Source organism: Bos grunniens, chromosome 26 (assembly GCF_055505025.1).
Source record: "Bos grunniens cultivar Pamir isolate PY7600 chromosome 26, Bosgru_T2T1.0, whole genome shotgun sequence".
Lineage (NCBI taxonomy): Eukaryota > Metazoa > Chordata > Mammalia > Artiodactyla > Bovidae > Bos > Bos grunniens.
In genome coordinates this window covers 8903557-8919129 of record NC_141190.1, presented here as the reverse complement: position 1 = coordinate 8919129, position 15573 = coordinate 8903557, and the positions used below count along the sequence as shown (strand labels likewise).

General features: G+C 39.1%; 1 protein-coding gene across 5 annotated transcripts in view; it reads right to left on the bottom strand.

Moving 5' to 3' along the window:
* The window catches only part of A1CF (APOBEC1 complementation factor), a 105120-nt gene that overhangs the window by 9161 nt on the left and 80386 nt on the right, over positions 1–15573 (bottom strand). For 3 of the 5 annotated variants that reach the window (XM_086379165.1, XM_086379168.1, XM_086379169.1), the window contains 4 exons: positions 7241–7514; positions 5070–5275; positions 1811–1947; positions 919–1070 (listed from right to left, as the gene is read on the bottom strand). In XM_086379165.1, the coding sequence (XP_086235291.1) occupies positions 919–1070; positions 1811–1947; positions 5070–5275; positions 7241–7514 (769 nt within the window). Of the gene's footprint in view, positions 1–118; positions 605–918; positions 1071–1810; positions 1948–5069; positions 5276–7240; positions 7515–15573 lie in introns of those variants that run through there. The other 2 variants (XM_086379167.1, XM_086379166.1) reach the window with 2 other exon arrangements.

Below are 15573 nucleotides of genomic sequence, written 5' to 3'. Positions count from 1 at the left end.
TGGGAAGTATGCCAACAGCGACAAGTCAGAATGATATCTTTCTTTGCAAGATACAAACTTTTATTAGTAAGAGTGGAGTTGCTCAGACTAACTGCTGAAGGAAAATTTCCAAAAGACATTTCTTGTCTGGTCCTCTTTAATCTCTAGAGGATTCATTTTAATTATTAGCATTTGTTGTGGGTACATAATAAATGGGGGAAAGTCTTTTAAATGTGATCCTGAAGGCATGTTGAGCTACAGATAGGCTTAAGGTGATCAGCATATGCCCCAGACCCAAATTATACAACAGATAAAATAGCCTGATTATCCCCTTATTGAAAGGGTCTCTCTCTTTTCTCTCCCTCTCTCTCACATACAGAATTTACTTCAAATAATAAAAAAAAATCTGCTCTACACATTTCTTTCAGAAAGCAAAGTAATAAAAGTAGGACTGAGTAGAACTGAAGATTAGAACTGAGGAGGGAGTCCAAGGATTGCTTCAAAGCTGATGGACCTTGGCCAAGGGCTAATCTTTCCAGTACTTGGTTTCTTCATCTGTACAATGGGCATGATGGTAGAGTCTGTCTCTTGTGGTGTTGTGAGCATTGCTGAGATAGGTGAGTGCCTGGCAAATAGTTAGAGTTCAAATAAATATCAGCTATTCATAGGCAGTTCTAAACTCTCTTACTAAAAGTAAAAACCAAAACAAACCAGAGGCAGAGTGACTGCTTCATTCTCAATCACACGGATGCTGATAGCTGAGCTAAGACTAGGTGTCCCCACCCCCGCCGCCCAGCTCTATTCTCTCGCCTATACATTAATGGCTCACTAATCAGATTTAGAGTACATCACTGACAACTCTGTGAGTCCGTGGTACCCAAGAGGGTCTCCCAAACACTCTCTGTAGGGTGTCATTTCTGGCGCTATTTTTTTCCAAACCTGGAAACGCAGTAGCAGAAGCGGCGGCAGCAGCTGCGGTCTGGGCATCGGCTCCATCAGTGGGGATGCCCAGGGCCTGCAGGGTGTACTCGGCCGCGTATGTCTTTGCTTCATCCACATAGGCACTTAGCTTCGGAGGTGTGAAAGGATGGCTGGAAAGCAGAGTCAGTCAGGGTGCACATTTGATTAATAAATGTGTGCTGCTGAGACAGATGAAAAGCTAAGGCGCTGTATGCTTTTTAAGATAATCGGATAATGGAAATTTGTGTGGGTACTTATCTTTCTTTTTGCTTTTAAACGTTTTAAGTATCTCTGCATGTCGGAATATTTGTGAACTTATTTAGAACATGGGCGGGATGATACTCCTGGAACATACTCGCAACTCATTATAAACCTTTTCTAACATATATGTGAAACATGATGGTTCCTAAAACGTGTAGAAATGCAGGCTCAAGGTAAAATTCTGAAGGTAATAACCACTAACAGAGAGGTTATGTCTTTCGTCCAAGATTTAAATGGCAGAGGATGGTGTTATAGGTATAAAATGGTAATTTCATATAGTTCAACCCAAATACTACACAGATAAAAACATGGAAAACAAAACAAAACAAAAAAACATGGGCTATAGTTTTCATTTCTATTCCACTTAGTATCCTCAGTTTTCCATTGCTTAATGAGACTACCCAGTCTTCACTATCTCTGAAATTTAGGGGCTTTGAGATACTAGTCTCATAGCTGGCACACATATCCCAAATATACATCTCAACATATGCTTTGAATAAAATGGGTCGGTAGTAAGCTTGAATATTTATCTTCTTTAGATAGGGATACATATACACTACATTTACAAGAGACTCTTATTCTAAAATCTAAATGATGAGAAGTTACCCACATGGCAGGATTCTGGCTGGCCAGGGCAGGAATGGTTATTTTGTATAAGAAGAGTTGTCTTTGATCTTGTCCAATGGCAGAGTGAAGTTGATACACAGGTTGTCCCCAGTTATTTTTCTGACAAATTTCTTCCAATATCTACAAGAGTGGGGGAAAAAAGTGACTTTTCTTTCAAATGTCACATTTGCATTATTTCTCCAGCTTTCAGGTTTTTAAATTGAATCTTCAGAGTTTAAGCAAATATAAGAAGATATAAAATGCCACGTAAAATGGCATCATAAAATTTAAGATGAACTCAATTTGAACTCCATTTAAAATGTTATATCTATTAATTCATAAAAATTATTTTCACACCATTTATTCTAATATGCTTTTAGTTTAGTCCATTAGCTCTAACTTTTTACCAATACTTTACTTTTACGATTTGATATATTCTTTTTTTTTTAAATTGATATTCCAGCACTGTGTAGCTGGATTTACTCATTATTACTGTGAATCCTTCTTTTTATAATGGGTTAGGAGAAGGCAATGGCACCCCACTCCAGTACTCTTGCCTAGAAAATCCCATGGACAGAGGAGCCTGGTAGGCTGCAGTCCATGGGGTCGCTAGAGTCGGACACGACTGAGTGACTTCACTTTCACTTTTCACTTTCATGTGTTGGAGAAGGAAATGGCAGCCCACTCCAGTGTTCCTGCCTGGAGAATCCCAGGGACGGGGAAGCCTGGTGGGCTGCCGTCTATGGGGTCGCACAGAGTTGGACATGAATGAAGCGACTTAGCAGCAGCAGCAGCAGAGAAAATAACCTAAGGATTTATTCCTATTTCATGGCATTTGTCATAGGGTTTTAACTTTACATTTTCACAAAAATAGAGTTAAAAAGTTTGATGGGTATTTCTTGATGGACATGCATAGATGGGCGTTGATAGTTGCCATGTTTTTGTTTGGCAAAACACCACTTCTGGCTATTTTTACAATGATCTGATTTTTAGAAGCTGCCTTCTGTCGTTACTCCAAACCAAATCTTTCCTAACGGCACATATTTTCTTCATCCTGAAACCATTTTTTTGTTGGCCCACAAGCCCTGATGCTCCCACTGGGCAGCAGATTCAGTAAACTGTGCAACATAAGGCATAAATCTGAAAAAATAACTCCCGGGGTAGAACTGTTCCCTAGACTGAGTTCATGGATCTTATCTCATTCGCTCAAACACTCGTCCAGCAGCAATGGCACATTTTCTTGTTTATTAAACTTTTAGGTTGTTTCTATTTCCTCTACTAACTTTTGCTTTTTAGTACTCTTAGCTTTGTAGCATCTTTTTTCATCTACAAAGTGTTCTCTAAGGTTCCAGGGCAATAGCCAGTTACTTGAGCTAGTAGATATTTCGCCTGCTTGTTTATGCCCATCGTGCAGACACGTGTAAAGGATTTTAACTCTAACCCCTGACTTGCAGGGCAGCCCTAGTACCTCTGCTCTTCTTGTTGGAAGTTCATAACCCCTCCAAGAATTTGTCAAGGCTCCATCTAGGCTGGTTGGTGGCGGCATGAGCCTTAATTTCTAAGCCATAGTTGCAGAAATTCAGAGAGATTAATTTTTAAAGCTTTCATTAGTTCATAGAGATGGTTACTGATGGTACTATAAAGCATGACCAATTTCTCACCTGGGTTAATATAAAAGCGGAGATCATTACACATTCTATAGTAGCTCTTAGAACTATTACATAGAATTTATGACAATGATGGGGCTTCATATGAGACATGGGTTCAGTTTCTGGGTCAGGAAGATCCCCTGAAGGAGGGCATGGCAACACATTCTAGTATTCGTGCCTGAGAATCCCATGAACAGAGGAGCTAAGAGGGCTACCATCCATGGTGTCACAAAAAGTCGGACATGGCTGAAGTGACTTAGCATGCAGCATGCACATGGCAATGATTCTTTTTTTTCCGTAAAATGTTTCTGGATACCCCAGTACTTTAATTAGATTGCTTATTTTAGGTTTTAACCCAAGATATATTGGATGACTAGCTCTTGTGTTTTCTCAACAAAGCTCCATCATTGTACTTAACTAGATTTTATTGGAGTTATTTATGTGTCAGGATCCTCTCACTGGATTGCCATATGATTTTTGATGGCAAGAATTATGTTATATTTGCTTTTCCATCTTTAGCTCCTAGCATAATATTTGGTGCATAATGCTGGCCCCTCAAATGGTTTTAAACAGACACATTAATACTGTTTACTACTCTAATGGGCATCCTTAAAAAAAAAAAATTACCTGGGGAGGGTTACAGAAACTATAGATGAGCTCCTTTATATGTATAAGAAAGCTATTAATCCTACCAAAAATAATCAACCAAAAAAAAAAAAAAGAAACCATTCAAGATGAGCTTTTAGAAAATCAAGTTTTCTACTCGATTGTAATCATAAGGCTACTTCCATAAATTTGGGGCTTATACCTTTGGGGTGGGAGTCAGAAAGTTTCCTTTAGGATGTGCAAACTGTCAACTCGATATTGATTATTCAGCCAAAGTATCTTTGCAGAGCCCAACACATAATGCACATCCAGAGGGAACAGTCTGAGAGTTAACACAGATCCCGTTTTGTTTTATTTTTAACCCTGCGAGTCAGTTTCCATACTGGAACAACTTTTATAGCTTTAAATTTTCCAATAATAAAAATCATACCCTCATGCAGGAGTATGGAAACTTAAAACTGTGAAATGAAAGCAAAAAAATTTACCATAAAGCCACTGCCCAAATATAATCACTGTAGAAGACTTGATTTGATATGACTGATGGCATATCATAGTTAATATGAGTAATGATACACCATAGATTGCACGGTGTTTTCACTTTAACAGTGTTTCCAAGAAAAGATGTTCTAATGAATCTATTCATTCCCTGTTGTGAGTGCTCTTCATTTGCTAACCAACCTTGCTTTAATTTGTTTTCTTTTAAAGTACTGGTCGATAATTCTTAGTAGTACTCAGAATTTTTGCATTTCAGTGAATGATTATTTAAGATGTCAAATTTTATAATTAAGAAAAACAAGAAAGAGTCTGAAGTAGACCAGTGGTATTCAGTGCCCACTGTAGTCTCACAATATGTTATGTTGATTGGTCACTTTATCCATGTAATAAAACGAAAACAAGACAACAGCCCCAGGTAGGAATCAAGTCAAACCCATTGATGAATGGTGAATGATTGTCTTTGACCCAAGTTATTCAAACTATCCAAGCTGCCTCTGGAATAACACTACATACCTGGGGAGCAAGTTTAATTCCTTGAGGCTTTAAAGTGACAGGATTCATCGGGGTGAGCTCCATCCCAGGTAAAAGGTCATAGAGTTTGTCTTCTCTCTTGTCTCCTTTGACCTGGTATCCCCGGCCCAGGCCTGTGTAAGCCAAATAGCCACGGCCGCCCAGGCCTCTCACTCCCGCAGCCCCTACAGGTACATTCATGTAAATTTCTAGGAATGTAAGAAGGCATTAAACTGAATCAAACCACCAGAAAATCACCCTGAATCTTACTGTAATGGAAAAGTTAGCCCAAGTCACATTGATTATTGCCCTGAAGATGGATAGAAAACTCCAGGATTCTAATGTAATGAAACTCAACATAATACAGCATTTACCATAGGCATCTTTTTTTTTTTTTAACTATATGAAAGAAAGCAATACTATCAAAGCTATGGATAAGTACACATGCCACTTTAAAACTTGGGTATAGAGAATATTTTTGCAATTTCTGTCTTCAGTTAATTTTGTGTTGACATTTTTTTGTAGACTAATAAATGTTGGGAGGTATATATTTTCACATTTCACAGTGTAATATGACCACATGTATTAAAATAAGTCTTGCCTTTGTGTCTTTGACCAGTAAATTAGAAATGAATTCTAGTTTCCCTAATGTTACATTCCTGATGACCTGTTGGAAAACCAATGTTTAGAAAATGTGTTTTAAAATACACCATTTTCTTATATTCTATTAATGTGAGGCTTAAATTTCCGTTGAGTTTCATTAATAGATTACTTTTGATTTTTTGTTTTGCCACATTGCTACTTTGATTTCCTATTAGTGTTGTAAAGAGATAAAAAGTTGATTACCCTTCATCCATGAATATCATTCATTGATTTCTTTCTTGTTATAAGACAGGTATTTTTCCCCTTGGAGTACAGTTTGTTTTTTTCCTACATTACAACTGGTTGACAACTTATACTTAATGTAGGGATTGTTTGATGATGTGATTTTAGATTATAAATGTACAATGGTTTAATGACATAATTTGTCATCAAACATATAAAAAGTTTGTCCTGAATGGATTTCCTTCAGGAAAAGGTTCCTAAAGGTTTCTTTTATATTACAACTTTGGGTGAAGTGATTGTATGATGAGTATGGAACTTTCAAGGCAGTTGAAGACTAGAACTCCTAGGATGGACAATTCAGTTCTCCTGAAAAATAGTAAAACACAGTAAGATAATTGTTTCCACAGTAATCTGGATATGCCCCTTGCTTCTAGTCAAACCCAAGAATAGATTTAAGTACACAGTTTGTTGTTGAATTGCCCAGACTGTTGTCATATTTGGAAGACAGAATTGAGATTCTGTTGGCATTGATTCCTAGCAGAACCATTCTGAAGGATCCCATTAGGCAAAATCAAGACAGTTTCTTGAAAAAATGCTTTCCTTATCTTTGATATTTTTGTGAAATAATTGAGCTCAGAGAACTGCTTGAACATTTGGAATTCTCATAGGATTCAGTAGGAAAGATTTGTTTGGCAATGAGATTGAGAGTTGTTTATTTATTTATTTTTTCTATCTGGACTTTTACTATTTAGTTTCCCATATCCTGGAGAAACAAGTTGATTTCCCTAGTAATGTGGCTTTTTGGAAGGCATTGTACATATTTCTCAGGGGAGGTCAGAGGACAGCATCTCATGTATCTGTTAGAATATATTTATGATAATTTGGGATTTATATGTGGACACGATGGCACTGAGTCACCATCCAATCCCATGTCTTGAGATGTGAGGTGGTTGGTTTCCACTGAACAATACTGCTCTCATGTGAAAGTTTTGTAATGAGTCACATATGTTTGTAATATGGTAGTACAATGACAAGGAAGAAACTAGTAATTGTAGATTTGAATTTTAGTGTGTGCATATTTTATGGGCCTATGCAGTGATCAAATGCATACCTTAAATTCATTTACACTGTATTCTGACCAAGTTTTTCAATAACCAGTTGTAATGTGAAAAAAGATTCCTAGGAAAGGAAAAATATTAATGTAATATTTGATTTTCAATAAGGAATTTTCCAGTTCTTTTCTCCCAGTAGACTCATCCAATTAGACATAACTTAGACACAAGTCTATTGCAATACACATAATTTGAAATTGCAGAGCTTCATCTAAGACAAGAGCTGATTAATGTTACCTCTAACAGAAGGGGCCCGGATAATGGCCCTGTTGCCAAGATGTCCTTTGGTGGTTGGGAAATGAAGGCTGGGAATCGCTGTGTAGGCCTGGGGGGCATAGAAGACAGGCGCTCCAAGGTAGGTGGTGGTGGGATCATAAACATGGCCCAAAGAGTAGGTATACTCTCCCTGCAACATGGCGCCCCTTCCACCCGTTCCTCGGGTGTACCTAACGTAACTGTCCTTGTCCACTGGTTTGGCTAGGGTCACTTCAATGGGGGACCCGTCCAGCACCTGTTGTAGACAGTAAGGAAAAAGCATGTGAGAAGATATGAAGACAACCAGGTGTGGCTGAGTCCTAGTAACACATCTCCTTCTAAGGGTTTGTCTATTTGCTGCTATGTGTACTCTTTCACTTATCTGTTTGAATGGAAAATGTTGCCTGTCACGTCAGTAAAGAAAGGATGTTGCAGCCATCAAGCCATCACGTTACAGCTGCCCCCAGTGGTGACCTCGAAGGAACTCAGGATGGGAAAGAACAGGACACTGGCTCTAGATAGCTGAGGTGCATATCAAAGGAGTGATTTCAGTGAGCCCAGACTCTTGCATCTTCCCATACACTGAAAAGTGCTAAATTCCTTAACTTGAGATATCAGGTTTTCTTTACCAGGTATCTTTTGTTGTTCTAACTACCTGGTCTTTGTTGCAAAACTTCTATATATCTGGCTCCTCTCTTACCTCTTCAGAGTAGTCCTTTATAACTATTGAGAGGCTGTCTCCCAGGCTGCAAGTCCTCAGAATATCCTCAAAATGAAACAGTTCTCAACTTGTAGGTTGTGTAATTTTTCCACTCAACATATGCATCATCTTTTCATAGGTTCTTTTTTTGTGTGCCAGTTGAGTTTTCCCTGAATGGTTTGTTGGTAAATTGCATATAATCTGTCAACAGGCCAATAATTGGCCACTGCCTATTGACATATTAGTTACAAATCTATTAACTGAATACAGTCACTGAGACAGAATTATGTAATATTTTTATGGGATGTATTTTAAAATACATATGTATATAATTACATAATTCTAAGAAATTTTAGGTTAATTATGGGTGGAATATAATCTCCAGTACCTAGCACAGTGCAATGAAGATGAAAGGAGATCAATAAAATATCTTATCAACTGTTCACACTTTGTTATGGGGAGCCTAGTCAGGCCTTTCCAGTTGCCAGCCAGCTAAGTGTCTTACTCTTTGGAGCTACATAACAGCTGAGTTTGTACTGGAAAAGAAGAGAGGCTTAAAAGTAGGACCCTACTTAAGGAAGTGAAATCACTGAGTACTGCATTTGTCCTCTATAGATATTTACTTAAGAAGCAAACTTTTGATCTGCTAAACAAACAGGAATAGCAGGTCAGTACTAAAGTTTCTCAAGTCAAGTGCTACTTAAAACTTGTCTTCAAAAATTTTTGAAGTGGTTCTTTTCTGATACAATTTTTTTTTACATTTTGCAAACAGATCTGGATGTTGAAAATAATGGCCATGTGTAGATCTACAAGTGCGATTTGCTTTTTAAAGTGTTGTTTGCATACATAAGAGACAAAGATGGCTCTCAACAATTACTTGATACATTGCTATATTTACTATCAAAGAGACAAGGTGTTTTGAGGAGGCATTTGTAGCTTCTTTCAAATAAGAATATTATTTTTTTTTAATAAAGAAAAGAATTATTAAGTGTTCTTGCAAATATTCCCTTTCACAGCAGCTGATGGTTTCATGGGTGATTCAGTGGTTCCTGGATCACTGATGTCTGCTGGACAAAGTTCATGCTTTATGATCACCCTGATCATTTGGGATCAGCCTCTTGTTCCTAGTTACATGTAGGAGATACCCCTCGTCCAAGGTAAGGAGCAATGGCTGCACTTTGCTGGAGCAGCCGTGAAGAGATACCCCACACCCAAAGTAAGAGAAACCCAAGTAAGATGGTGGTTGTTGCAAGAGGGCATCAGAGGGCAGACACACTGAAACCATACTCACAGAAAACTAGTCAATCTAATCACACTAGGACCACAGCCTTGTCTAACTCAATGAAACTAAGTCATGCCCGTGGAGCAACCCAAGATGGGCGGGTCATGGTGGAGAGATCTGACAGAATGTGGCCCACTGGAGAAGGGAATGGCAAACCACTTCAGTGTTCTTGCCTTGAGAACCCCATGAACAGTATGAAAAGGCAAAATGATAGGATACTGAAAGAGAAACTCCCCAGGTCAGTAGGTGCCCAATATGCTACTGGAGATCAGTGGAGAAATAACTCCAGAAAGAATGAAGGGGTAGAGCCAAAGCAAAAAGAATACCCAGCTGTGGATGTGACTGGTGATAGAAGCAAGGTCCAATGCTGTAAAGAGCAATACTGCATAGGAACCTGGAATGTCAGGTCCGTGAATCAAGGCAAATTGGAAGTGGTCAAACAAGTGATGGCAAGAGTGAACGTCGACATTCTAGGAATCAGCGAAATGAAATGGACTGGAATGGGTGAATTTAACTCAGATGACCATTATATCTACTAATGCGGGCAGGAATCCCTCAGAAGAAATGGAGTAGCCATCATGGTCAACAAAAGAGTCTGAAATGCAGTACTTGGATGCAATCTCAAAAATGACAGAATGATCTCTGTTCGTTTCCAAGGCAAACCATTCAATATCACAGTAATCCAAGTCTACGCCCCAACCAGTAATGCTGAAGAAGATGAAGTTGAACGGTTCTATGAAGACCTACAAGACCTTTTACAACTAACACCCAAAAAAGATGTCCTTTTCATTATAGGGGACTGGAATGCAAAAGTAGGAAGTCAAGAAACACCTGGAGTAACAGGCAAATTTGGCCTTGGAATATGGAATGAAGCAGGGCAAAGACTAATAGAGTTTTGCCAAGAAAATGCACTGGTCATAACAAACACCTTCTTCCAAGAACACAAGAGAAGACTCTACACATGGACATCACCAGATGGTCAACACCAAAATCAGATTGATTATATTCTTTGCAGCCAAAGATGGAGCAGCTCTATACAGTCAGCAAAAACAAGACGAGGAGCTGACTGTGGCTCAGACCATAAACTCCTTATTGCTAAATTCAGACTTAAATTGAAGAAAGTAGGGAAAACCACTAGACCATTCAGATATGACCTAAATCAAATCCCTCATGATTATACAGTGGAAGTGAGAAATAGATTTAAGGGCCTAGATCTGATAGATAGAGTGCCTGATGAACTATGGAATGAGGTTCATGACATTGTACAGGAGACAGGGATCAAGACCATCCCCATGGAAAAGAAATGCAAAAAAGCAAAATGGCTATCTGAGGAGGCCTTACAAATAGCTGTGAAAAGAAGAGAAGTGAAAAGCAAAGGAGAAAAGGAAAGATATAAGCATCTGAATGCAGAGTTCCAAGAATAGCAAATAATAGTTCCAAAGAAGAGATAAGAAAGCCTTCTTCAGTGATCAATGCAAAGAAATAGAGGAAAACAACAGAATGGGAAAGACTAGATATCTCTTTAAGAAAACTAGGGATACCAAAGGAACATTTCATGCAAAGATGGGCTCGATAAAGGACAGAAATAGTATGGACCTAACAGCAGCAGAAGATATTAAGAAGAGATGGCAAGAATACGCAGAAGAACTATACAAAAAAGATCTTCACGACCCAGATAATCACAATGGTGTGATCACTGAGCTAGAGCCAGACATCCTGGAATGTGAAGTCAAGTGGGCCTTAGAAAGCATCACTACGAACAAAGCTAGTGGAGGTGATGGAATTCCAGTTGAGCTATTCCAAATCCTGAAAGATGATGCTGTGAAAGTGCTGCACTCAATATGCCAGCAAATTTGGAAAACTCAGCAGTGGCCACAGGACTGGAAAAGGTTAGTTTTCATTCCAATCCCAAAGAAAGGCAATGCCAAAGAATGCTCAAACTACCGCACAATTGCACTCATCTCACACGCTAATAAAGTAATGCTCAAAATACTCCAAGCCAGGCTTCAGCAATATGTGAACTGTGAACTTCCTGATGTTCAAGCTGGTTTTAGAAAAGGCAGAGGAACCAGAGATCAAATTGCCAACATCCACTGGATCATGGAAAAAGCAAGAGAGTTCCAGAAAAACATCTATTTCATCTATTTCTGCTTTATTGACTATGCCAAAGCCTTTGACTGTGTGGATCACAATAAACTGTGAAAAATTCTGAAAGAGATGGGAATACCAGAACACCTGATCTGCCTCCTGAGAAATTTGTATGCAGGTCAGGAAGCAACAGTTAGAACTGGACATGGAACAACAGACTGGTTCCAAATAGGAAAAGGAGTACGTCAAGGCTGCATATTGTCACCCTGTTTATTTAACTTATATGCAGAGCACATCATGAGAAATGCTGGATTGGAAGAAACACAAGCTGGAATCAAGATTGCCGGGAGAAATATCAATAACCTCAGATATGCAGATGACACCGCTCTTATGGCAGAAAGTGAAGAGGAACTAAAAAGACTGTGAAAGTGAAAGTGGAGAGTGAAAAAGTTGGATTAAAGTTCAACATTCAGAAAACGAAGAACATGGCATCCCGTCCCATCACTTCATGGGAAATAGATGGGGAAACAGTGGAAACAGTGTCAGACTTTATTTTTCTGGGCTCCAAAATCACTGCAGATGGTGACTGCAGCCATGAAATTAAAAGACGCTTACTCCTTGGAAGGAAAGTTATGACCAACCTAGATAGCATATTCAAAAGCAGAGACATTACTTTGCCAACAAAGGTTCGTCTAGTCAAGGCTATGGTTTTTCCAGTGGTCATGTATGGATGTGAGAGTTGGACTGTGAAGAAGGCTGAGCACCAAGGAATTGATGCTTTTGAACTGTGGTGTTGGAGAAGACTCTTGAGAGTCCCTTGGACTGCAAGGAGATCCAACCAGTCCATTGTGAAGGAGATCAGCCCTGGGATTTCTTTGGAAGGAATGATGCTAAAGCTGAAACTCCAGTACTTTGGCCACCTCATGTGAAGAGTTGACTCATTGGAAAAGACTCTGATGCTTGGAGGGATTGGGGGCAAGAGGAGAAGGGGACGACAGAGGATGAGATGGGTGGATGGCATCACTGATTCGATGGACATGAGTTTCAGTGAACTTCGGGAGTTGGTGATGCACAGGGAGGCCTGGCGTGCTATGATTCAGGGGGTTGTAAGAGTCGGACACGACTAAGTGACTGATCTGATCAGACCCTACTTTTTAGTAGCAGGAATCAGTATCAAATATCTTAGGTCAAACACACACACACAGAGAATTCAGCTCATATTCTACCATATTATATTGATGTTGATGTAATTAGAAGAAACAGACTTGGAGTATTAAAGAAATACCTTGAATGTAATTCTTTGTCTTTGTTCCTGTCTTAAGAAAGATAAGATACCTAAATAGGTCTGTACTTACAGGCACTTCTATATCAAGAGATGTTTTTAGTGACATGATTCTTTACTGAAAAGTCAGATTTCTTACTGTAGTAGACTTTGTCCTGCATGCCTCTGCTCCTTTACAGTGTTCTAAACCAAGTATTGTATTTTACTTATTTTATTTAGGTGTTTCAAGGTCTAGAACAATACCATATTAACCTGTATAGCCCCAAGCCCAGCGAGATTTCTTCCTCATTGTAGACATTCACAGGTATTTGTAGAATAAATGAATCATCACGTGCAAAGCTCAGTTCATCACCTTTCTGTCCAAATAGGTTTCCCTGCCTGACTTCCCTAACATCATTATCCTGGTTCTCTGTATTGAAAACCTAAAATGACTCATCCTTCTTTCCCACCGCTCTATCCAATCAGTTCCTGGATCCTTTGAATTCACCCTGCATAGTTCTGTGTAGAGCTTTCTCCTACATTCCATTCTCACCCTCATTCAAGCCCTTATTTCTTCCCATTTGAGTGACTTTAATAGTTATTTAACTAGTTCCAATTACATCTCTCTCCCTATTCTATGAAACTTCAATTCTTAACAGGTTGATTTCCCTAAATTGTTAATGGGATCATTACTTCACTGAACAAAAAACTTCAAAGCCTCACCTTGTCTAATAGATTAAATATAAATATCCATATGGATACTTAAAAACTTTCATAGTTCTAGGCAAACTTACTTTTGCTTTTCCCATATCACATTACAGTTAAGTATTATTATAATATTTAATATATATATTTAATAATAACATTGAATGTGAATTTAACTATATAATACATGTATACATTGTTATAAAAATATCCAGCCATAGGTTTCCCTGATAGCTCAGTCGGTAAAGAATCTGCCTGCAGTGCAGGAGACCCAGGTTCGATCCTGGATCAAGAAGATCCCCTAGAGAAGGAAATGTCAACCCACTCCAGTATTCTTGCCTGGAAAGCCCTATGGACAGAGAAGCCTGGCAGGCTACAGTCCATGGGGTAGCAAGAGTCAGACACAATTTAGTGACTAAACCACCATAAATATGCCAGCTGCAAAAATTGGAAACAGTTTGAATACTTTTCCACTATGATGATTCCAATGCAATTATTTAGCATTTAATTTACCATGGTCCCTTCTTTGCAAGCATCATGTATCCTCAGAAATGTTTTCAAAGTGAGAAACTAATCTATCACATTTTTTCAAAGAAATATTATTATGACACTAAATGTAATTATCAATGAAGAAGAAATAATATTTTGCTTCCTAGACATATATTTAAATATGCATTAATATTTTGCTTTCAAGTTTTCTTTTTGTGTTTTGGAGTCAGTAGTTTCCCCTATTGGAGAAGGCAATGGCAAGAGAGTCCCATGGACAGAGGAGCCTGGTGGGCTGCAGTCCATGGGGTTGCAAAGAGTCGGACACGACTGAGCGACTTCACTTTCACTTTTCACTTTCATGCATTGGAGAAGGAAATGGCAACCCACTCCAGTGTTCCTGCCTGGAGAATCCCAGGGACAGGGGATCCTGGTGGGCTGCCGTCTATGGGGTCGCACAGAGTCGGACACGACTGAAGCGACTTAGCAGCAGCAGCAGCAGTCTCCCCTACTATGCAGCCCCCACACCACCCTCCCCCCACAGCAGGATTCACACAGTTCTGTAGACCAGGAATAGCTCAGAAGCCCAGGCCCCACTATGTCTGAAGGCCTTGTGCGGAGACCCTCTATTTGCCCTGTAGATCCACTCCCCATTGGCTGCCAACCTCCAAGCCCCCACAGGGAGTTCTGCACGGCTCCCCTTCAGGGCTCCTGGGCCTTGCAGATTATGATTGAATTTGGTCAACGGGGAGGCCTGGCCAGAGGTTGGTGGGAGAGAGAGCAGCAAGTGTGAGCTATTTCTTCTCTTGGCTCCTTCTCTATGAGGTGACCTTGGCTAAATATGTCCACTGGCCAAAGTTCATTACTTTTCTCAATAAGATCTGCTCTTTACAATCCTCTCTCCTTTAGGTTTCCTGTTACTTCTCTAGTCCTTTGTCTCCTTGGCTCCAGGAGTGCACGAGCCCCAGGCTCCTGCACAGTCTCTCTTAATTCTCCTGCCCCAGGCTCATATCCTTATAGTTAGTCCCTTTGCCAACTGTCTCCTATTAGGATTTACCAATGTAAGGCCTGGCAGGTGAAACAGCCCTGTGATCATTCTATTCATAGCAAGGCAATCCATCTTTACTGTTCTCCAATTATACTTTGCTCTTTACAAATTCTATGCCTCTGTCTGAGATTACCTCTCCTTTGCCATGTTTTGTTATTTTTTCCTTTTGGAATTCTTCCCAAGTGTCATGGCTTTTTTTAAATATTATCTTTTCACATCTATGAAGATTTTCTGATTCTTTATAACCCACTCCTCTTTGAACATTGTCACCACTTAAGCATTTTTTCTTTAAACACAACTTATCTGACTGGACTTTGCAAAGGTATTTGAGTACTTATCTTAATCCTCAATTGACTTTTAGCCCTTTGATAAGCATCTTTGGTTTGATCCTTTAAGTATTCCAAACAATATTTAGCATGATAAATGGTTTACAGAAGATTTTCAATATTATGGGATTAATAAGTTAATGTTATACTGGTTTCTATATATAAATCATAAGTTAGAATATAATATTACTAGTTGTTTTCCCCAGAGCTTACTCTTGGCAAGGTGAAGAGATTCCAAGCTTTCCAGACTTGGAATATCAAACTATAAGTGCAGAATGATAACCTTGACATCTTGTCAGATCATCAGTCTCCAAAATACTATACTACAAAGGTTATAATTTCTTTGAAATAATGAGAGAAAACTGAAACTGGGAAAATCACCTTGGGATACTCCATTCCAACTCTCTCTTTCTAAAAAA